Source organism: Mycothermus thermophilus, assembly GCF_041956435.1.
Source record: "Mycothermus thermophilus strain CBS 625.91 unplaced genomic scaffold VTJ04scaffold_8, whole genome shotgun sequence".
Taxonomy (NCBI): Eukaryota; Fungi; Ascomycota; class Sordariomycetes; order Sordariales; family Chaetomiaceae; genus Mycothermus; species Mycothermus thermophilus.
Window position 1 is genome coordinate 1,026,061 of NW_027191434.1, and position 21,821 is coordinate 1,047,881.

Consider the following 21,821-nt stretch of genomic DNA (forward strand, 5'->3'; position numbering starts at 1 on the left):
ATGATATTCGAATCCTTCTTTCCAGGCGATTCTGTGACCTGTGCCACAGTTTTCAGAAAAGGGGTGGCGCATGCGCGGATGAGTGGGGCGAATCTTGGTGTTTGCAAACGACAGCGGTGCTCTTAGAGGCACGTGCACAGATCTAGATCGCTTTCTTGGCTCGGGCATCTCATGAAGTTCATCAGGGGAGGCAGAAAACACCTTGGACGTAGATTTGTGGTTTCGTTTGCGCTTGGATAAAAGTCCGAGGGCCATTTAATTAGTGATTCCCCAATAAACTTAGGTTTGCGAATGGTAATACGATTCCCTAAGCTTGGTATTCCTCATTTTTCGGAATATCTCCACATCTGGTTGTGTTCCGGATCTCGCCGGAGGAAGTGGGGCCGACTCCCCGGCTCCGACTCGGGGGAAGTGGATCCATGACCCGGAACACCCCGGAGGTAACATTCCGACCAGGACTCTAACGGATTCTGCCGTTGCCAGACGGTGCCAAATAAACAGCAAACAATGGGGTTGTAGTGGCTAGTGTCTCAAAACACGAAGAAGTGGATGTTGGAGGTCAGAATGCATTCCAGGAGCATCCGTGCCTTGAGACACCAAAGTTCAGTTGGCACAGAGCAACGCATTCCATTAGTCCCCTGGCAACGCTCATATTTATGTGGGGTCAGACGGCCTCATTCCTGAAGGATATTAAGAGCTTGATCCATACAACACAGGTCCTCCTGTCCCTCAGTTACAGTTCATTCTTAGAGTGAAGGTCCTGGTACCAACCCCAACTCATTACTGCATCATGGGTTATCCATAGGCGCGCTGCTTGTATGCAGCCATCTGGCTGGCTGCCTCCGCTTCTGGACGTAGGTATTGAGACTCCGGCACTGCCATTCATGAACCCACATCGTGAAATGGTCCCATGCTAATATATCACAGATTCGCGTGTTTGGAGTGTCTTGGTCAATGGGCGCTACCAAGGACCGGGTGTTGACGACTGCCTTCGCGAACCGCCAAATGACTCTCCGGTGGTGGACCTGGATTCGCCTACTCTCAACTGCAAGGTTAATGGAGACAAGGCTGTTCCAGGGTTCGTGGAGGTCTCGGCGGGGGACGTAATGGCATGGAAGTGGTACTACGTCAACCCGTACAGCCAAGACGACATGATATGCGCCGGGGAGCATCGCGGACCGATCATCACTTACATCACCAACTACACCGATGGTCAGCCTCAAGGAGCCGTCTGGACAAAGATTGGCCACGAGGGCTACGATCCCGTGACGGACCGGTTTGCCGTAGACAACCTGATCGCCAACAGGGGATGGAAAGCAATCAAGCTTCCCATACTCGCCGACGGGAGGTACATCCTCCGGCAAGAGATCATCGCACTCCAAAGCGCACATAACGAAGGCGCGGCTCAGCTGTATCCGAACTGCATCCAGATCATGGTCGTTGGTGGGAAGGGAAACGCTATGCCCGCCCTTCTAGGACTTTGATCTCAACAAGGGTTACACATCCGATTACCCGGGCCTTCGATTCAGCCTGTGGCAGGCATTCGACAACTACATCATCCCTGGCCATGAGATCTAGAAAGGAGTCATGGTTGCGAGCAATGTTACAACCAACAACACCATGAATCTCACCAACACTACGAGCACCAGCTATTCACCTAAGACTACTACCAGTAACCAAGCACAATCACCGAAGAGAACTTGACGACTCTCACTCCGTCCCATTCAGACACTGGATTCCCCGCCATATCTGGTCCTGTGGCTGTGAGCTGGATAACACCCGCACCCATTGTCTCACCTCCGACTGGCATTACCACAAGTTCTAGTTCCTCTAGCACAACATCGGTTCCGACAAACTCTGTGGGTGCTTATCTCTACCGGTACAAGTAGGCTATGTGGCGGCGTTGGTTCGGGGAATGAGCATGGTACGCGCTGGATGTTAGGTCGGTGGACGGGCATGGGTCGACAGTATGGAGCACCACACAATGACCTGCAACAAGACGTGTCATCAACGTCCAAGCTCAGCTTGCACATGACAAATATTTAGACACAACCAGGACTCCACATTAATACATGATGCTAGGAAGCAAGACCATACCCGGTCGTAAGGATCTAGACAGCTTCGACCCCTTCAGTCTGCAGCGGAAAGCTGTGCCACTCATCCCTCCAGTCGCCCCCTTTAGTCGGCCATATCGTGCTCCAAACGTCCACTCCCTGTTCATCACGTAGGGTTTCCAGATCTTCATTTCGCAGATCCTCCCTGTACCGGTCATTGGTGGCTAAGGATCCAATCTCACGCACCACCAGCTCATCGCGCGTCAGGTCCCTTGAAACCAACCAGCTGCGGCCAACCCACCTGGCCCAGAAAGAGAATTCCCAGAAATAATCCCCAACGCTACGGACCTCCCATGTCTCGATCTGGAGCCTCTCCAGCGGGGCTCCTCCGTTGTAGATCTCCGTGTAAATTGCCCGTGCCAAGGTCTCATCAACAGCTTGGTTCCTCATGACATGGCAACCCCGCTTTATCTCCTCTGCCTCTTCGTCTTTATTGAGCTTGCGGCGGGTGCGCTTTTGCGCCGATGGGGTACGTGGGTCCAGAATGAGCATAATTCGCCGCAAACGAGATAGTTTCCCCAACGCACGATAAGCTGCGACCTCATCTGGACCTCCATGACGACGACGGATACGCAGTTGCACGTCCTCGAGACGGGGACAGCAACGTTGGATCTTGCGGATTCGGTCGACGTCTTGGTCTGAATCATCAATATCGTCCTCATAGTCATCTGACGTCAAATGGAGCAAGTGGAGAGTTGGGCCGTGGCGGTCAATGAGAACGTCAAAGCTCTGGGGCCCAACGTCGGGACCCAGCTTCACGTTCTCGAGGGGATGTAAGCATCGCAAGAACTGAGCAATCCCGTTGTCCAGTTCGCGACTGTACGTGTCCAGTTTTAATGCCAGGTGACGAAGAGAGTTTAGTTTGCCGCTTTCAGCCAGATAAGTGAGGGTTTCGACGTCCTCCGCGACGAGATCACAGTAGTATTCGAGGCGTTGAAGGAGGCTGAAGTCTGTGCGGTCCATCCAAAATCTGAGCAGCGTGCGTTCATCATTGCCACCGCGATATCCATCCAGGATGAGAGTCTCGAGCTGCGCTTGGTTCGAGGCGTCGGCTGGGAATTGGACTGGCTTGTCAAGGAAGAAACCCGTCCATTCCCTTCTTGGTGCTGAAAACGCCTCGAGATATGCAGGGCTATTACTGGGAGTGACGTAATAAATCTTCAAATGACGTAGGTTCGGCGCATACCTCATCGGGACTGCGTACTCCAAGGCGTGCTGATTGAAGCCGATGTAACCGGTGGAGCTATCCACACACACAACACTTGTACGTATGGTAGACAAAACGGGAGAAGTGAGCAAGGCGTACTCGTCAGGGTCGACATCGTGCAGGTTGTTCCAGTGTTGATAAAGGCTGCGCAGGACAAACGTATGGACGTGAAGGCGGCTTTTTGGATGGTGCTGGTGAAGTGTCGTGAGAACGCAGAGAGGAACCGGATTGGCGCAAGCGTACACCAGGTCCTTTAAGCCTGGCAGCTTCTCGAGGAAAGCTACAAATGGGAGCCATGCTTCGCTCAGCACTTGCTTGTACCGAGTCGTGAGCTCTGGTCGCGCCGACCCATAGAGCACTCTATACCTGTCCTCCTCGTCCTCACTGTCACTCGCGCCGTCGCTGTGTACAGGTAAACCCAGATATGGGTTTCCAGGCTCGGCACTGGTGACGATGTGATCGATGTTTTCCTCGTCCACATCGTCATTCAGAGTGTCGTCGTCCCTTCGCGCGGTTGAAGGTGAGTTAGCATTGTCAGGCTCGACATTGTCCTCCACATCGTCGATATCCTCCTCCTCATCACTTCCTCCCGAGTTGTCGGTGTCCATTGGGCCAGAATCAATAGATGGGTGATAGGCTTCGGAGTCAGCATTGGTGGCCATATTGCCGATGACTGCGACTCGACGGACATATCGAAACCGGTTGTCCGGACTCAACCTGGCGTTCCATTTCTCCAGATCGGCGCGCAACTTCGCCTCGTTGCGTATGGTAAGCGTGAGCCGAGAAAATCGTTGCGGTGTCGAAGCTTGACAGCAACGCTTGCTTGCCAACGATAGGGAAAACAAACTGCGTCGGGGAAGGTATGTGCAGATGTACTCAAAAATGTGAAGAGGCAATCCTTCGAGGGACGCGGAGCGGAAATGCGGACCAGCACTTGATTCCATTGTGGCGTTTTGTCAGACAACCGCGTTTGCTGTCGGATGGTGAGGAGAGAATGGACATGAACAGAGCTTAGCGCCCGCACTTCAGGTTTATATACCGAGCATCTGGACGAGCACCTAGACCATCCCCCACGAACTATCGACGTGACAGCATGCAGGGTTACTCACGTAAGGGTTGGAGCGGAACGTGCATGCAGTGTCACTCAACCCCCCAGCTCTGCATACTGTGTAAATATCACCGTTCTCGACGTTTTAATGAAACATTGCTAAGCTTAACGTGGAAACCTGGAAGACTTTCATCCCGACCAGAGTAGGTAGACATACCTCTATGTATCTTGCTGCCATATCGTGCTCGAGAGGAATAGAAGAAGTTCCATGCTTGCTATCTAACATTGGTACATGATACGAAGATCAAGTCAGGCAGGTCGGTACACTCCTTAGCCTAGGCCAGATATCATCATCCTGAACCACACAGCCCACGGCTTGTGGCCCACGATGAGGACAAGCATAAAATGAAGGGCAGCCCTAGCACTGGTTATTTGGCTTGGAATTATGGTAGCACACGTGCTCGTAATAAAGTCGCCATGCTGGGCCGCCTTCATGACCCTGAGGATCATACTGGAACAACGCCATGCCACGCTGTGTTTTGTTTTCCAGTGCCTTTTGTTCCGGAATACTGTAATCAAGACGGTTGTACGTCCAGATCACTGCGTCCAGGTGTTTCAAATTGAGATGCCGGCGGATCTCGGTGACGGTTCTGTTCATTTGTTTTTGTACAGGGCCGTCCCCCCGCCTGCTTGGAATTGTGAATTTGCCCGTTCCACCTGTGGTGTCATGATATAGACTTTTGGGTGGTCGTCGTCTTCGTTGAATAGATCAGGATCGATACCCACCGAGGTGTCACTCGGTGGGAGGTAGACCCTCTTCGACACCTTGGAGTTATAAGTCGAAAGCCGTGGGCTTATGGCACGTTCGCCCCTCAGGTGCATGAGAACCCGCTGTTTCCAAACCACGTCGTTGTTAGGGTCGTCTCGCTCTTCATCAGGCAAATCCGGATCGCCGTTTGAATAACTCTCTCAGTAGTGCGCCATCCAGACTGCCCTCCTGGAGATGAGGGTGACCTGCAAGAGTTTTGCGATTAATAGAGTAATTAGCACGCTGGTTCGGTACACTTCTTTGTAAAGGAAGACTCACCATGGTGCATCCGTGAAGACCTCCAGAGGCCCACTGGAACGGCTGGTCCCCCGAACTCTCTCTGCCATGACACGGCCACTTCCGACTTTCTCGTCCTCCCTGGATATCCGAAGACAGGAGTGGCTGGGGTTAGTTTTCAATTCATGCAGAGCCGGCGGTCATGGTCAATCAAGGAGAACGAGAGGAACCTCCAATGCTGCTTTTCCCCTGGAAATCCTTGGGACGGCCAAAGTAGGCCCGGTCTGAAGATTTATACTTAAAGACATTAAGTATGTATGTGCTATGTGCTGGGATCTTCGTCGCTGAAGACCCTCTTAGCCAGCCGGGGTGCAGACTCATTTCTCTGGATCCAGTCTGTATGACTCCGGGCTTTGAGGAAGATGTCAGCGTCGCAAATACCTGCATCACAACTTCCTATCTCGCAAGAAGACACGCAGTATTCGGCGTCGGGAAAGTCATCCTGGCGAGCCAGGATCATGGAATATTCGCCATCACTGCCACATCATCAGTTACCCGAGTAGAGATCGCGGAGCACACATCACACTCACTGCCTGGAGACAGCCCTGGAGGTCACCAGTGTGCTCCAGCAACATGCTAGGAGCAATATTTTCAGAGAGAGCCTCATGATAACGGATCGGAGCAGCCGCATTCACTGACGTTGGGAGGAACGAAGAAAGTGGTAGCTAATGATGCACAAGAGCAGTCAACCTAGGCAACTCGCTGCAGTGGTCAGTCCCTTAAATATTACACACTACAGCGATCTCTGTGTTCCCTGACCTCCTCTCCACATGTAAATGGCATCGATAGGCCTCCGCCGACCAGCTTGAAGGAATCATCTTTGATACCTGCGAACTGCAGTAACATCCTGGCTCCTCATTGACCCCCACGCGTTGGACCGCAGGCAACAGACTATTGCCTACATCCAAATGTGCTTCGCAAGTGGTTAATGCAGGTGACGTCCAACATGTGAGAGCTCTAACGCAGGTAAATGCACGGGTACGAGACCATAATGAGGTCACGTGTGCCATGGTTTGTCTCGAGCAGCAGATGTTCCGTGACTATTCTAGGGTATATCACGCAACTATGTCTGACTAGCCGTGAAGAATGTTACCTAGATGCAGGGCGATGAAGGTATCACCAACAGTGCAGAGATACTAAAGCTAAACATCCGAAATGTTACCTTGCGTGCCGGGCTCAGTATCTATCACCAACACCCGCGCTATGATATCACCATCCTACCTTGATACAGTTGAGAGCAAAACAATGATACACATTCAGTATGACACATGGGTCGACATGAGGATCACATTGGTATCTAGTCATGGCTAGAGCAACTAGTACGGGATCATGTCCAGTCTGCATCCGAATGCGAGGCCGACCCATGTAGTGTGGGCTGAAAGATTCATTATGCTTGAGACCAGAATAATATCAACTGAACATGCTGAAGTCGGCACGAATCCGCTGAACGCTTAAATACCTACCGTGCATGCTGTATTGCAGATGACAGGATACATCGCTTGATAGTCATGATGCGTCTAGATGCCTGCCGGTGAGATTGACATACGTCATACAATAACCACCGTCTTCGTCTCAACTCCCGCCCACACCTCCTCCTTATGAAAAGCGTGCAGGACCACCCCCCGTCTCACATAGACATGGACATTTGCATCTGCCCCAGCGATAGTCTCAATCGCTTTTTCCGCGCTGGGGTTTTGCCCCGGTTCTACCATCTCCAACAACAACGCTACCACCTCAGTGCTTGGCGTCGACATGGTCCCATCCCAGATGAACGTTGCCGCGCGTAGCATGACAAGCGGACGAGACGATTCCCTGACTATCGCCTCGCCCCCAATTCTCATGTACTCCTCCAGCACGTCCGGAATCACCATCGGCGGCATCTTTGGCGGCTTGTACTTCCTTCTGACCCGGGTTCCTGGTGCGTTCGGCGCCGGCCGCCAGTCGCCGCTCTCTGGGTCCACAATCACGGGCAGCACTTGAGCTCGTACGACCACCGCGCCTGACGAAACGGGCCCGTACGGATTTGCGGTGTTCGGCCCATCAGGGGGCACAGTTACGGCATGAAGCACTTCCAGCTCAGGCTTCAGCTCATTCTTGCCTGACCGGCGATGCGTGAATTGGTCGAGATGCCGGTCCATATAGCGGATGGGACCGACGATGGATGCCCAGGACCAGCTTGGTGCGTAAGGAGTGACCGGGATCCGAGTTATCACTTCGTCTTTCTCGGAAGCGTCGCCATGATCGGCAATCCATAATAACGAATACGCCATGTCGATGGACCAAAGACCGGCCAGGTACCGTGTCGATGATGGGAGGTGCGAGTGTACTAGCCTGGCGATGCCGGAGAGGGCAGGGAGGCGGTCTTTTGCGTAGGTCAGGTCCCGGTGGGAGAAGAGCTCAACAAGCTTGGTCCATTCAATGAGCAGGGAACGGGCGTGTCCGGGGGCCAGAGAAGAAACTGTAGCACCTGCTGTCGTGGACGATTGGGACGGTGCCACTGCGAGAAGGCGTCGGAGTGTTTTGGACGAAGACGCCGCTGGCAATAGCCGGCATTCACATCGCTGCAGGCCAAAGCACGACCAAACGAGCTCTTCGTTGTAGAAGTGCACCATCCTCGGGGACAGGATTCGCTCCTGCACAACCCACCCTCGAGTTGACAGTTTGCTTTTTTGGTAATGAAAGCTGGAGTGTGGAGCGCTATCTGGATCTGACGGCGGCGAGCAGCGAAGCCGGGCATAGATCTCTACGGGCCGGCCTGTGGGATCTTCCGTCATCAGAGTGACCGTGTTGTTAGCGCTTACTCGCGCTGCGGGTCTGGCAAAGAGTCCTTGAGCCGGATTTTCAGCGCCGTCGGCGGACATTGTCAAGGCAGCGTTGTGGTAGACGTGGTTCATTTTAGCAGCCTCGATCGCCCAGTCGTTGGGATCGTCTTGGACGATGCAGAGCGAGTCGATCCTGGGACTCGTTAGTTATCACAAGCCCTGCCCTGGCTCTTTGTGGGGGACACACCAGAGATATCGAAAGCCCAAGGCGCGAGTTAGCTCAGCAGCCTGTGCAAAGGTTTTGGACTCGTCATCAAAACGAATCGATTTTTGATGATCAGCCAGAGTCGCCTTTGTCGTGGCGAGGGGTATATGTCCGCCCCAGCAGTGGCTCAAAGCAACATAGCTTCCCGACTCTCCCTCTGTACTGATATGGAGACAGACGGTCTCAGATGAACTCCCCACGTCAATGACACGAGTCGGAAGTGGTGCCGTTAACGGAGCTCGACAAGATGGGTGTCGTAATTGGCAATCCTCCATCCAATTCTTGATAAGCTGGACTACCCGACTCCTGTCATGTGTCATAGGCAATACTGGCCTGGCCGGCCCGATGTTCTTCCATCTCGACGGTTGTCCTGCTGGCGACGACAGTTCGATGACGGTGTACTCATTCGCGTCTTTGAGATAAGCATAGATGTAAAGGGCGCAGTCCACCGACACAGCGATGGCTTTGATCTTAGAGATGGGAAAGAATTTCGAAACTGCACCTCTTAGGAGAGAGCAGCCTTTGCAACCTGCTTTGGCTCCCTCGAGAAGTTCTGGAACTTGGACAAATAAGTAGCATGGCGTCAAGTCCTGACAGTGCGGACACTGTCGAGATGGTTGATTTTCCATTCGCGGATCTGTTGCGACGTTTTTGAATATATTGATGTTTTTGCTGGCTCTGGAAGCTACAAGGAACAGAGATGGAGTTCGCATTTGAAGAGACAATGGCTGTGAACTGTGATGAATATTCATATTTCCCCAGGCACTACGGGAAGAACAACATCCTTCCTAGTCTCTTGGCTCTGCCTATTCGTCTTGGCATCGCCAAAAGTCATGCAACCATCACGCAACACTACTATCCACATGATGAGGCGAACCGGCGAGGCTCTAAGTCTCCTCTCTGCGCCACAGCACTGCCTGCAGACAAACAGTCACGTACAGCACATATGAACTTGATGGCACGCCGCGAACGACAGCCAACAATAACGAAACATACACTTCTTCTCCCGCCCCACCATGGAAAGTCTCAGTGAACAAGAACGTACTGCAATTCTCAAGCACTGGTCACTCTACGGCCAGCGGGGCGCGACCCCCAGTCACCGCATCTTGCCCGATGAGTGGAAGCACTTACCATTCCTCAAGCCAGAAACAACCTCATGGCACGTCCCCATCGCCCCGGACCAGCTCCCGCTGCTGCTCTTGGGGTTCAAGCCGCGAATGAGCAACACGTCTGGCAATGGCGGATTCCTCGAACTCTTGGCGAACGGGATAGTCGGGCCAGGCGACACGATGAACTGGCACATATACCAGTCAGCCACTCTCAACCCGGACATGCCGGCATTGGAGGATAAGTGGTTCATATACAGCGAAGGGCCAGACCATGCGCAAGAGGTACGCCTCCACATGCATCGGAGCTGGACCGGCAACAAGATGATCGAGTTGCGGATTGACTCCGGGTTTGACGGGCATGGGAGCGATGGAAAGGGGGCTCGGATTACGTCGATTACATGGGAGACGGATCCGCAAACAACATGGAGGGGCGCCAGGGCCGAAACAGCAAAGGAGGTAGCGAGGGAGGTGTGCAGCTGGGTTCTTGGCGTTGAGCTTGGGCCCGAAGAAGGCTCGCCATCCGGTACGCAGTCGGACATGATAAGACCAACAGACGAGGCGATCGATGCCATAATGGATGGCATAAATGTCTCGACTACGATGTATCGTCGAACATGAAGAGAGTCACTTGGAAGTTTGCATGTAGTCAACAGGTTGTAGTAGTAAGGACGACAATGGTAGACAATTACCGAGCTCCTCTTAGGGTTCATATTTTTGGTATAGCCCTGACCGTCACCCCATGGGTCTTGGCCATCTCAGACCCAAACCACAAAAGCTCCAGCCAAAGCGCCAACCCGAATCCTAACCCGAACCCCAGCTCGGACCTTGTACTTGACCTGAGCCTGCTGACGCAACTTGCTCTCTTTCTCACTAGCGAGGTTTCCAGAACGCCAAAGCACACCCGCAGTCATGCTGAACAACATGCCTGACGTCATTGCTTCGGAGAAATATTACAAAGGCCGACTCTTGGTGGGCCGGAACTTCCGAGATCGAGTGGGGCCGAGACCGCGCGTGGTGGAGCCAGGACACCTGCCCTTTCTGGCAACACTCGGCCCCGAAGCTCGGTCCCTGGAGCCGAGTGTTGTTGCTCTCGGCATCCGGACCCACAAACTCCACCGGAAAATTGTCCGGCTTACTTTCACAAACTGGCTACCCTCCCTGTTGCAATGCCATTTGGCTTGTAGAAAGGGCAAGAGAGGTACTGGGCACTGATGACCCGACGCCGTCGCCTCCGGTCCCAACTCCAACGGTTGCATTTCTTTCCCGGTTGGTGTCAGGATCTCGAATCAGGATCTCGAAAGCATTGTCTCTGTGCGCCCGACCCGAGTCTAGCACGGACAAAAGTATGCCTCCGGGGTCAAAGGACAGTAATCCCCCATATATTACTGGAGGGTTCCCACTGCACTTCCATGCAGCTGTAGATACTTAGGTGCTGCTGAATGCCTCGGCGTTTTTGACCATTGGTGGGAAGACCACGAGGTTTAGAAAGGCAAGGAACAACTCAAGCCCAAAACCCTCCTCGATGGCTGAATCTACCGACTTTCACCGAATTTGGTCGGCAAGCTTTGATGAAATAAAGAACATTTCGATCAACCCTTGACCAACTTCGATGACCTGAACACAGTCCAAAAAATTTAAGGGATATCTCAGCTCCACTTCCAATAGCTTCCAGTCCACCGTCCTCCGAGTCTCGAGCACCAAAACATGTAATCCTCCGCATCCGTTTTTCAGTCTCCAAGTTTTCAGTTAACGCCTGCGCGGGAACGTGCTCCCGTCATCCGATTGGGAGCTCGAGCTCATCCAACCCTGTGCAAGTCAGAAACCACATCTACCACACTGAACAACTAATTGCATCTTAACCGATTTTGGAGCTTGGGAACAGCACCCATGTTGAGGGCCAATCTGATTTACCAGGTTGTTAGCAAACTCATCGACAAATGATCTATCACGGAGGAAAACGTGGTCAGGATGCCGCAATCTACTCACGACGAAGCCGTTCATACTCTCAGTCACATTCAAGCCGCGAAGGGCAGAGACTTCCATAGTTATTCACAAAAGCGAATGACTAAGACCCACTTGCATCCAGCAACCGGCTATCTAGGAGGACGTGATGTCTTTGATGCATGGACACATCGACTCTCTATCCGCTCCATGCTGAACCCATTATTACCGTCTGCCAGCCAACATCTCCTTGCAAAGAACAATAGCAACCGACACGCGTTCCACCAAACTTTCTCTTCACACATGAGGAAACCGGTCATTGACGACCACCTCATCCACCATTCCATTTACCCCAGTCAGAGAAGGAACCTCTACACTGTCAACCACGTCCTCCTCCCCAGCTTCGTCCCTCTGCGGACGGCGCAAATGCCTCCTCACAGGCGGCACCACCTCGCTCAGGACCGAAATGTACTGCAGCTGCGGGAAGGCGTGCTTGCAGATCTCCATGACAGCGCGGAGCTCGTGGCGCGCAACATCGGGAAAGACACATTGGGTCTGGATCGCGTGCTCCACGCCGTCATTGATGAGAAGCTGGCCGTTAGCCATCATGCGAAACACCTCTCCATAGCGGAGCATGCGTGGGCCGGGCTCGCGGTTGAGGTACATGGGGTATATTTGGAAGATGTCGGCATCGAGTTCGTCGAAAACATCGTCGGCAGGGTACGGGTCGCGGACCTCTTGCTGCTCAGGCGCCGGGGGAACTTGGACATAGAGGAGGGGTGAAAGGACGCCGAGATTCATCTGGGCAAACCCGTCGACGAGGGGAGCCTGCTCCGCGGGCTGGGTGACATAAAAGTCGGCCATGTTCTCAATCTCATGGAAGGAATCGCGAACCTGGAACTCGGTCCGCAGGATGTGGGGCGGAGTGAGGTCGGTGCCACACTTCACCTCGAAGGCGTAAACGCGGCCAGTCCGAAGCGACGTGAACGAGATGGTGTTGTCTTGGTGGTCCTCCCAGTCCCACGGCAAGATATGGATATGGCGGACATCAGTGCCGACGGCCTCGCGAAGGCAGCGGACGATCTCGATGGCGGTGACCTTGGGGCAGAGGGTAATGTCGAACGGCGGCAGGATCAAATCTCGGGCATTGCCGTTCAGAACCGGACCGCCTGGCATGATGATGGGGACATTGGCGAGATGGTCGCCAGGGCCCGGAGGGGGCACTGAAGGGTTCAGGGACACCTCAGGCCACAACACCACGACATTGGAGTCTCCCACAACATAGGGACCTTGACGAACTTGCCGGGCAACCCCAAACCGACGGCGACGAGCTTGGCGACCAAGCTCAACCTGCAGGGTAAGAGCGAAAGGGCCAGAGTAAGACGCGGTGCCAGCAGGGTTTGGAATGATCAGGGGTTGGTTGGTCGCAGGATGGTTCCCATGGCCCGTTGTGATCGTAACGGTGAGGGCAAAGCTGCTAGTGTCCCTTCGGGTGTCCCTGGCATCCGGCCCGGCAAACGGCATGAAGTCACCGAGTTGGGCGTCGAACTCTCCGTCTTCGGTCGGGACGATCGCCGCCTGGTCGAATCCAAAGTGAGGCGGGTTCATTTTGGTGACGACGTCGGGGTGTTCGACCACGCGTAGAATATTGATGTTGTTACGGCTGTTGATATTTTGAATCCTGTTAGCCTGGGCAACGACTTGCGACGAAATATGCTGTGAATAGATAAGGTATAACTAGGAAATTCAGACAATAAAAGAGGTTCTGGACGACAAGACGTCGTCCAAGCTACTTGCCTTCTTTAGGAGGTTGGGACGACTTAAATGAGAAACTCGTCAAAGTCGTGAACCTGAGGTGGAAACCATAGACAAAGACGCAGAACTTGGGAGGTCAAGACGACGGTAGAGGGTCACTGGATGAAATGTGCGTTGTCGAGAAAGTTAGGACAACGTTCAAGGTGCCGGGGCAGACACAGTGTTGCCGAGGTCTGGAAGTTGTCAATTGAGAAAGTTAGGACAACAGAAAACTTGTCGAGACAGGAAAGAGCCTTCCGACGGAAGGCACGAGAGTCGGCAGTTAAGATGAGCATGAAAGTGCCTGGACGATAGAGTGTCGCCTGAGGCATCAGCGTGGATAGCTCAGGCGATGAACCCAGTCACGTGGCATGGAGGCAGTCTCCCCAGCCAGCTGGGAACCTATGTCGGGCAACGGACTAAAATAAGGGGACCTACCTCGGGAAAGCTGTAGAGAGCTTCACCAGGGTGCCTTCAGACCTAGGTGGCGTGGTGATGAGGGTTGACAGTACCGCCTTCCCAGGCTGCGGACTAGGCCGATATCGGAGATCTCGAACACAGACTTCCTCTAGACTGAAGGATCTGTTGGGAAGGAACGTCGGGGTGGTTAGTAGTCAGTGACCCTGAAGTATGGAAGGCCCGATGAAGTCGAGGACGGTGTCTCGCACCGACCTTGTGAAGCAAGGCAGGCGCTGGAACCTTGGGACAGCGGCAAGGTGTCCGAGGTCGTGAACAGCGGGATGCTCGATGGTCCCTGGAAGGTGCCTGAGGAAGAAATGTGTCTAAGTTGAAAAGAGAAAAGCGACCTGCTACCCCATCAAACGTTTCAGATGGTTATTGCGGAGAGGAAAAGCACCGGAAATGTCGACTATGTCTAGGAAAGGCCAAAGCGACCCAAAGTCAGTCAAAGTCGTGAAAACATAGGGTATCTCGAAGCTGGTTGTCTGTCTTACCTCGCTGCCCAAGTCAGAGGCTGGGCACCCTGTGGCAAGGGCGAAGATATCCGAGCTAGTGGTGAACAGGGAAGGATTTGTGGTGCCTAAGAAGATGTTGCAAAGAGGAAATCCAAGGTTGGCAGAGGAAAAACCTCTGACGATTTCATCATGACCTTAAGGTTCTTGTCGCGGCTTGCCGAGCTGCGGCAGGTTCCAGGACCTGGTTGAGTCCATCATCTTGGCTTCAGGAGAAAGCAGACAGTTCCGCCGAGAGCATCTAAGGTTGAGACCATCTCCGCACCAAACCAATAGTACGCATTGTGCTGAAAAGGGCATGAGGTCTGGGACAAGGAGAGACAGCCGCTCAAAGATTGCGAAGGATAGAGGTATACATATCAGACGCTGATTGACACCAGGCGCAGCGTGAGAACCAGTAAGGGGTAGGACAATGAGTTGCTCGGTGTTGCCAAGAGCCCCAAGAGAGTAGCAGGCCTGTTACACAAGCATGGTGGCAATATATCAACCTAGCCATGAGGTGTTTAGAATACGCCACAATGTAGATTTTGACATCGTTTGGGACTTTGTTAGGATACTATGCCACTTTCTGGACACAGAATGTAACATAACTCGCTTGGTTAAACATCGTAGGACAGTGAGTAGCAAATCAGCTACATGTGGTTTTGGGCACCGAATATGTGATATTCTTGAATGACTGTTCAATGTTCCATGGATCCCAAAGCATTGGTCACGGATCTGTCACAATCCAAGCACCTGACGGTTGACCTTTTATTGATCTTCAGTCGTGCTGCAGGAAGGAACAGGTCTTAGTCCCGGGATGCTGCATGAGACAAAGTAGAAGAGAAAAAGGTAATTACATCCAACATAAAGCTCTGCTCACTCACTGCACCAGGCCTCACCATAAGAAAGCAAGGTACGTGCCCTTCACCCCTTCATTGACCCCAGCCTGCTCGCGTTCCCAGTCTTCACCGTCATGCCGGCTTCCAGCGGAACTGGACCTTGCGACAATCCTCAGTGAGCTGCGGCCAGGGGTTCACCGTCAGGTACACATATCCGGTACAGTAATACCAGTTAATGAGGTGAGTAGAGCCATCAGCAAAGCAGTGCAAATACCCGTTGGCACCCTCAAGGCAGTTGATGACCCGGTCCTTTCGCTCCGTAACATCGACCTCGTCATCGCCCATCCAAGTGACCCAGGAACTGGTCCTGCTGGGATAAGCGCCACCGTACGCCCAAAGGTGCACGCTAGGCTGATCCCGGAGATGGACCAGTCCGCTGGGCTCGACAACGATCTCCGGACCCACGGTGGTGTTGAAGGTCAGGTATCCCCAAGCGTCACGGTAGACGTACCACCAGTTGGTGCCATCCACCTCCTCGGCGATCAGGGGGGTATAGTTGAGAGTTGGAGTGGGTGTGGTGGTGACCGTAACGGTTGTGGTACTTGTGGTCAGCTTGGTGCTGGTGGATGTGAAAACGGTCGCGGTGGATTTCTGGGTGACGGTGCTGGTTTCAACAACCGTTTCGGTCGGGGCGGAGGCCGGCCCGGACACGTATTCGGTCGCCGTAACAGTGCCGGTGCTGGTCGCATCAGTGACAGCCACGGTAACAGTCACGTCACCCACAGCAGTGATGCAAGAGCAAGCTGACGAGAACTGCTCGTAGTCCGTGCAACTGGTTGCAGGGACATTGGTGCTGGTAGGGACCTCGCTGATGGCAGAGGTTGTGGAAGTCCGGGCACGGCAAGCGCTCTTCTTCTTCTTCTGCTTCTTCTTGGAGTCCCGTTTCTTTACAGGTGTAGAACCGGCGGTGACGGTTAAGGTCGAGGTCTGAACGACAGTCGAGGTTGAGGTCGCGACAGCGTGAAGAGTAATCCACGCGGTGGTGGTTGCGTGGGCAGTATTGGTAGTAGTGCTGGGAGTGACGATGATATCGGTATACGACTCAGTCTTGGTCGTAGTATGAACGAGAGAATCGACCGTACTGAAATCGTTAGCCACGTGCTCCGGTTGGGGCTCTTGAATATCTGCTCACTGGGTGATGGTGCTCGGAGCGCCAAAAGCTGCGGTGCAAGCTTCATAGTACACAGCCGGTTGGTTGTCAAGGAGACCGGCCACATGCTCGAGGCAAGTGTTCATCGTGCACAGCGGGTTAACGCTGGCCAGAGGCGCCAAAGCCACCATGATGAGCAGTCAGGTTAAGGAACGGACGTGAGCTGAGCCACAGAAAAAAACGAGGGGAGGCGCGATGTCCAACAACTCTTGCGAGGTGGCCGTTCTTCCTTTTCACCTCATCCTGTTCCCATTATTTCGATTCACATCTGCTTGAGGCATCCAACTCTATCCTGGATGCTCTCGTCGTCGAGCTTGGCCGAATTGAAGAGGACTAATCGATAGTTTCGCTCCATCTCCACTATGCTCAGGGGGCGGTACTGTGATTGGCGATGGCCGGGTCGACCACCTGGACGCTGATACCATGCTGCCTATGTAGCCAAGACAGCTGGACAGGTGAGGACGACATTGGGTGGATCGTTGACCTCCAGTTCGCTGTGTCAAGCTGTTGAGATGGCCTGATGGGAAATGGGGACTCGATGACCAGAATCAAGGGCAAATGCCCAGGGTCAAATTGACGGTCAGAAGCGACTTGTCTTGATTTCATCACACAAACTGAGAGACAATGTCGATACAGCGATGGGCGCATCGCCGGGTGATGCTGCTTCAAGCTGGTTGCCCAAGCTTTCGCCCCGAAACCCTCTCGAAGGGTCCAAAATTTAGAAGACGACATTGATCCCACGTGTAATGTTGACTGTAAACTCATTCATATCCTCATCCATCATTGACCTCTGCTCACAAGTGGTCGGATTGCACATCATGCACCACGCACAGCTCAAGACTAGTGGAGTGTAGCCTTGTGGAGCCCCTAACAACAAACAGGTCAGCAGTGCGGCTTTTGAGGACGACAATGCGACGTTGAGATTGTCAAGGAAGAAGCTTAAAATAGATCACTGCAAAACCGAATGCGACGAGCAGTCAGGGAAGTCTTGTGCGTGATGTTGTTACTCCAGTGACAGAGCATTAAGTTGAACAAACGTGACGTTGGGTTGGTGCCAGGAGAACGAATGTGTCGGGGGACAGGCCCTTGGAACTCGGTCGCATGAACACAAAGGAACCTCGAAGTATGGCATCGTAAGTCTTGTGAAGAGTCCAACGATTGCAATTCCAAAATCAACATGCATCTGAGCTCATGTTGTTGCGCACCTACTGGAGATCTTCGGGGCGTGAGCCGGACGCCGGAGATCTCCACTCTCTGAGTCCGGTCCGGGTCGGGCAGAGTACCACCGGAGTTGGACTCTTCCGAACAATGGGATCGTCCGGTCTGTCAGCTCCAAGTTTGCTTTTTGCTGCTTGACGCGGCTCGTTTCATTTCAATGATGGCAATTGCGATCAATTCTCCCAGCAAGCAGTAGCTCATTCACGTCTGGTAGGTCCGAACCCATTTCATTGAAACTGCTTGTGGGAGGCACAATCAGAGCCACACACGGTACCTCGTTTCCCTTAGTCGGGAAGCTCCATTGAGAGGAAGAGCCTACCTGGCATAATACAGCTCTTGACAATTGCGCTGACCATACGGTATCATCAACCCCTCAACCCGATCAGCAACAAAGCCAAGTCGCGTCTTGACATCAAGTCATCACAGCAATACTCAGGAATATTGATCATTTATCATGGCTTCCTACCCGTCCTTCGATCCATCCAACTTGTTCCGCGTGGACGGCATGGTCGCCGTTATCACCGGCGGGGGCACAGGTATTCGGCCATACATTTCAGCCACGTCCCTCTTTTATGATCTGACCGTGTCACCCTTTCTAGGTATTGGCCTCGCAATGGCGGCAGCCCTGGCGAGCAATGGCGCCAAGCGCGTCTACATCCTCGGACGGCGATACGACGTACTTCTCAGCGCCGTCAAGCTCTATCCCGACGTCTTCTACCCGATCCAATGCGATGTCACTTCTCACGAGTCTCTGCGCGCAGCAGTCGATGCTGTGACGGCCAACTCTGGATACATCAACCTTTTGATAGTCAACAGCGGTGCTGGGGGTCCCTCGTTCGGCTGGGATCCGTCCAAACCGCTCACCGAGGTCTGGGAGAAGCTATTCCCCATGGATGATGCCGCTGGCCAGGAACTCATGGACGGAATGAACGAAACCTTCAATGTGAACACCACGGCTGCATTCTTCACCATGGCAGCCTTCCTGGACCTTTTGGAGAAGGGAAACAAGCACGCTGTTGGTCATATCCCACCTTCTGAGGGTGAGGTCGTGTTTGGTGCCCCAACCCAGCCGGATAGCGATGTTCCATCCATCCAAAGCCAGATCATTGTCACGGGCAGCATTGCTGGGTACAGCCGGAGCTATCTCTCATCCCCGGCATACGTGGCAAGCAAGGCGGCTGTCGTGCACCTCGCTAAACAAGCAAGCTCGGGTCTGGCCCGGTATGGAATCCGGGTAAACGCTCTGGCCCCTGGATGTGAGTGACGTCAATGACGTTGAAACTCGAAACCTGAGCTGACACTTCGTATTAGTGTTCCCGTCAGAACTGGCTCAACGCTTGATCGCCGATCGCGACCCCAGCAAGGAACCTCCCGACCACCCAAAATTTCAGCCATCGCGCCGGTTTGGGGGTGATGAAGAGATGGCAGGAACTGTCTTGTATTTGGCCAGTCGGGCCGGGTCCTATTGCAATGGCACAATCCTTGTAATGGACGGTGGGCGCTTGAGCGTCATGCCTTCATCATACTAGCTGGAAAAAAACACGGTATGTGAAGTAGAACAAGCGATTAGATTCCTAGCGAAATAGTTGATCCCAACGAATACACACTTTTTTACATGCCCGCGCCAGCAACCTCCTCTTGAGCACCCTTTCCTGACTCATCAGCCGGCTTCAAGTTGCTCTTCGCCGGACCCTGCACGCAGATGCCTTCCTTGGAGAAACGACTGCCATGAACAGGACAGTCGAAACTCTTCTCGGTCTCGTTCCAGGTCACAACGCCCTGCATGTGCGGGCAGAGAGCGCTGTACTTGTGCACCTTGCCGTTTTCATCCTTGTACACGGCCAGCGGCTTGCTCGTTTTCTGCGTCTCGTTAGTTAGCCTGGCCGTTTCTCGGATCGGTTTGCTGATGCTCAAATACTCACGGTGTTCAGCAATGCTCCGCAACCTAGACCCAGTTGTCCGATATCCTCAATGTCCGTCGACAGAAGCCTGGCATACTGCAGGTTGATCTGAACGTCATGCTTGATCATGGACGGCAGGGTCTTCATAATGCTCCCGAGTCTCTTGGGGCTGTACAAGCCGGCCCAGTCATTCTGTTTGCCGTCGATCTCGTCGGCAATGAGTCGGCCCGCCAAAACACCGTGCGTCAGCCCGTCGCCCGAGTCGCCCGTAACGATGTACACGCGCTCCTGTCCGGGGTTCTTGCCGATGTATGCCACAAAGTCCACTGGCTCTTGAATTTGTCCGCTCCAGCGGTAATCCACGGTCCCAGCCTGGGGGAAACGCTCGCGCGTCCAGGTCTCCAGCTCCTGGAACCTCTCCGCCGATGCGGGCTCCTGCCCAACCGCGTGGTCGCAACCGCCCACGATCAGGTAGTCATCCTTCTCATCGCATGCCGTCAGTCTGACGTATTTGTACTCATCAGCTGTGTCGTAGATGAAGCAGTCCTCAACACTACCCCGCGGCACGCGGATGGCGATGCAATAGCTGCGCTCGGGCGACAGCTCCGCGATGATGGAAAGCTTCTGGAGAGGGACGTTGGTAGCTTCAACCGCGTGCTCGGCATGCACGATGTGTCCGTCCTCGGTCTCGATCTTGACGCGCTTGTGGCCCATGCCGAGAAGTTCCACGCCCTGCTCTTGGATGGAGCTGACCCGACTGTGGGTGTAGCCCTGGAAGTTGGGCTGCTTCTTGAGCCAGGCGAGGATGCCTGCCACGTAGCGCGTGGGGTGGAAGGCGGCCTGCTGGTCGACGACCATGCCGCCGCGCTGGTCGGGTTTGCCTTTCCAGCCGGGGACGGTGAGGTGTTCCTGTGCAGAGTTAGACTCAAGTCTTGGAATACTAGGGCTTGGACACTCACATCAAACGCCGCCTGAAGACCCAACTTTCTCTGCAGCTCAGCCTCCTCCCTCAACTCCTTCAGATCCTGGTCATGCTCCTTGGTGCCGACCTTGTGCTGGCTGACGGTGTACGCCTTGACGCGACGGTACTCGCAATCGATTCCCAACTCCTCCGCAATCTCACCCACTCTTGCGATTGCCCACGAGTGCGCCTGCGCTGCCCTGCTAGCCCCTTCTTGACCATGCTTTTTTGCAATATCGATGTACCCGTCATCGAGATCGCTCGTCAAGTGGCCGCTGGTGCGGCCAGTCTCACCCGAAACCGCATCGCGCGCCTCGAGCATGACGACATTGTGCCCGCGTCTGACCAGCTCGAAGGCAACGTGGGTGCCGGAAATGCCGCTCCCTATGACGCAGACATGGGTGGAAAGCTCCTTATCGAGAGCTGGGAAGGTGGGGATCTTGTCATAGGGCTGTTTGAAGGTCCAGACCGAGTCGGTTGAGCCCGATGTGTGCTGGAAGGTAGAGGGGTCGGTTGCCATGATTGCGGTTGTCTTGAACAAACGGGTTGCAATGAGGGGTTTGAAAGCGGCCTTGAAGGTAGTAGTTTTATGAGAGACGAAAGTTTGCTGGAGATGTTGTCGAGTCCCTGAGCAATTGTTGAACAACCGGTTTGTAGACTTGGACCCCACAGATCTGGTGACGTCAGAGGTGTTGACTTCCCGGACGGGACGTCGACAAATGGCTGGCCTCAGGGAGATTAGTGACGGGGACTTCAACAAACAGGACGTTTGGGAAAACTTGGTAGAGTACATTGTGTGTTCTGGCAATGGGACCCCGAGGGTAGGCCTCGCTCATAACGGTCTTGGTCTTGCTTTTATGCTATTATGCTGGTATGGTTGGACTCAAAACGTCAGAACAGCAGCCGCCTGTCGATCTCGGACCGCGCGTCCGACTGTGACGTCACAGAGCAGGACAACTCAGATCTAATGTCGATCGTTCTTGGGGTAAGCAATGAATTGATGATGCAGCTTTCGGTGTTGTTATCGTTGAATAGAGCTACAATCATTAGTTCTAGTACATCGATGCTGCCAGGGATTCCCACCTATCGGCAATCATAAATTGCTCCCATGACGACATAAGCAATGCTATTCCCTGAGCTGGTTGACATCAACCAATCTTGAACCCGCAATACCTAATCCCTTGACAGTTCATACGTTGGGCTGTTGGAGCAAGGTCAGCAAATGTTGTGTACCAGGTTTGTTGACCTTAAGTGCCCATCACGATCCTATTGCATTGGATTTATATTCATATTGAGACCAAATTGTTTCCGTCTCTTGGCCTTGAGGATGTTTAGTTTTTATTCAAATTTCTCTGTCTTTTGTGTTGTGCGTCAAGTCATTTACATCTTTATAT

The 21,821-nt window shown here is 53.5% G+C and overlaps 8 protein-coding genes across 8 annotated transcripts; 3 read left to right on the forward strand and 5 right to left on the reverse strand.

The window, feature by feature from the left end:
- Positions 1 to 656: 656 nt before the first annotated feature.
- On the forward strand, positions 657 to 2,046 carry VTJ04DRAFT_10855 (uncharacterized protein; the record flags this gene model as incomplete). Its single annotated transcript, XM_069358639.1, has 4 exons — positions 657 to 738; positions 825 to 854; positions 928 to 1,443; positions 1,943 to 2,046. The coding sequence occupies 4 exons, from the start codon at positions 657 to 659 to the stop codon at positions 2,044 to 2,046; spliced, it is 732 nt and encodes a 243-aa protein (XP_069214183.1).
- Positions 2,047 to 2,111: 65 nt separating this feature from the next.
- VTJ04DRAFT_10856 (uncharacterized protein) lies at positions 2,112 to 3,983 on the reverse strand (the record flags this gene model as incomplete). Its single annotated transcript, XM_069358640.1, has 1 exon — positions 2,112 to 3,983. The coding sequence occupies one exon, from the start codon at positions 3,981 to 3,983 to the stop codon at positions 2,112 to 2,114; it is 1,872 nt and encodes a 623-aa protein (XP_069214184.1).
- A 3,038-nt stretch (positions 3,984 to 7,021) lies between these two features.
- VTJ04DRAFT_10857 (uncharacterized protein) lies at positions 7,022 to 9,130 on the reverse strand (the record flags this gene model as incomplete). Its single annotated transcript, XM_069358641.1, has 5 exons — positions 7,022 to 7,971; positions 8,032 to 8,429; positions 8,484 to 8,524; positions 8,831 to 8,971; positions 9,035 to 9,130. The coding sequence occupies 5 exons, from the start codon at positions 9,128 to 9,130 to the stop codon at positions 7,022 to 7,024; spliced, it is 1,626 nt and encodes a 541-aa protein (XP_069214185.1).
- Positions 9,131 to 9,517: 387 nt separating this feature from the next.
- VTJ04DRAFT_10858 (uncharacterized protein) lies at positions 9,518 to 10,228 on the forward strand (the record flags this gene model as incomplete). The annotated part of the gene is made up of 1 exon (XM_069358642.1): positions 9,518 to 10,228. One exon carries the CDS (start codon positions 9,518 to 9,520, stop codon positions 10,226 to 10,228), a length of 711 nt encoding a protein of 236 aa, XP_069214186.1.
- Positions 10,229 to 11,848: 1,620 nt separating this feature from the next.
- Positions 11,849 to 13,159, reverse strand: VTJ04DRAFT_10859 (uncharacterized protein; the record flags this gene model as incomplete). Its single annotated transcript, XM_069358643.1, has 1 exon — positions 11,849 to 13,159. One exon carries the CDS (start codon positions 13,157 to 13,159, stop codon positions 11,849 to 11,851), a length of 1,311 nt encoding a protein of 436 aa, XP_069214187.1.
- A 2,110-nt stretch (positions 13,160 to 15,269) lies between these two features.
- Positions 15,270 to 16,478, reverse strand: VTJ04DRAFT_10860 (uncharacterized protein; the record flags this gene model as incomplete). Its single annotated transcript, XM_069358645.1, has 2 exons — positions 15,270 to 16,278; positions 16,330 to 16,478. 2 exons carry the CDS (start codon positions 16,476 to 16,478, stop codon positions 15,270 to 15,272), a joined length of 1,158 nt encoding a protein of 385 aa, XP_069214188.1.
- Positions 16,479 to 18,019: 1,541 nt separating this feature from the next.
- Positions 18,020 to 19,094, forward strand: VTJ04DRAFT_10861 (uncharacterized protein; the record flags this gene model as incomplete). The annotated part of the gene is made up of 3 exons (XM_069358646.1): positions 18,020 to 18,101; positions 18,165 to 18,821; positions 18,877 to 19,094. 3 exons carry the CDS (start codon positions 18,020 to 18,022, stop codon positions 19,092 to 19,094), a joined length of 957 nt encoding a protein of 318 aa, XP_069214189.1.
- An 82-nt stretch (positions 19,095 to 19,176) lies between these two features.
- On the reverse strand, positions 19,177 to 20,947 carry VTJ04DRAFT_10862 (uncharacterized protein; the record flags this gene model as incomplete). Its single annotated transcript, XM_069358647.1, has 3 exons — positions 19,177 to 19,425; positions 19,488 to 20,375; positions 20,426 to 20,947. 3 exons carry the CDS (start codon positions 20,945 to 20,947, stop codon positions 19,177 to 19,179), a joined length of 1,659 nt encoding a protein of 552 aa, XP_069214190.1.
- Between the last annotated feature and the right edge of the window lie 874 nt (positions 20,948 to 21,821).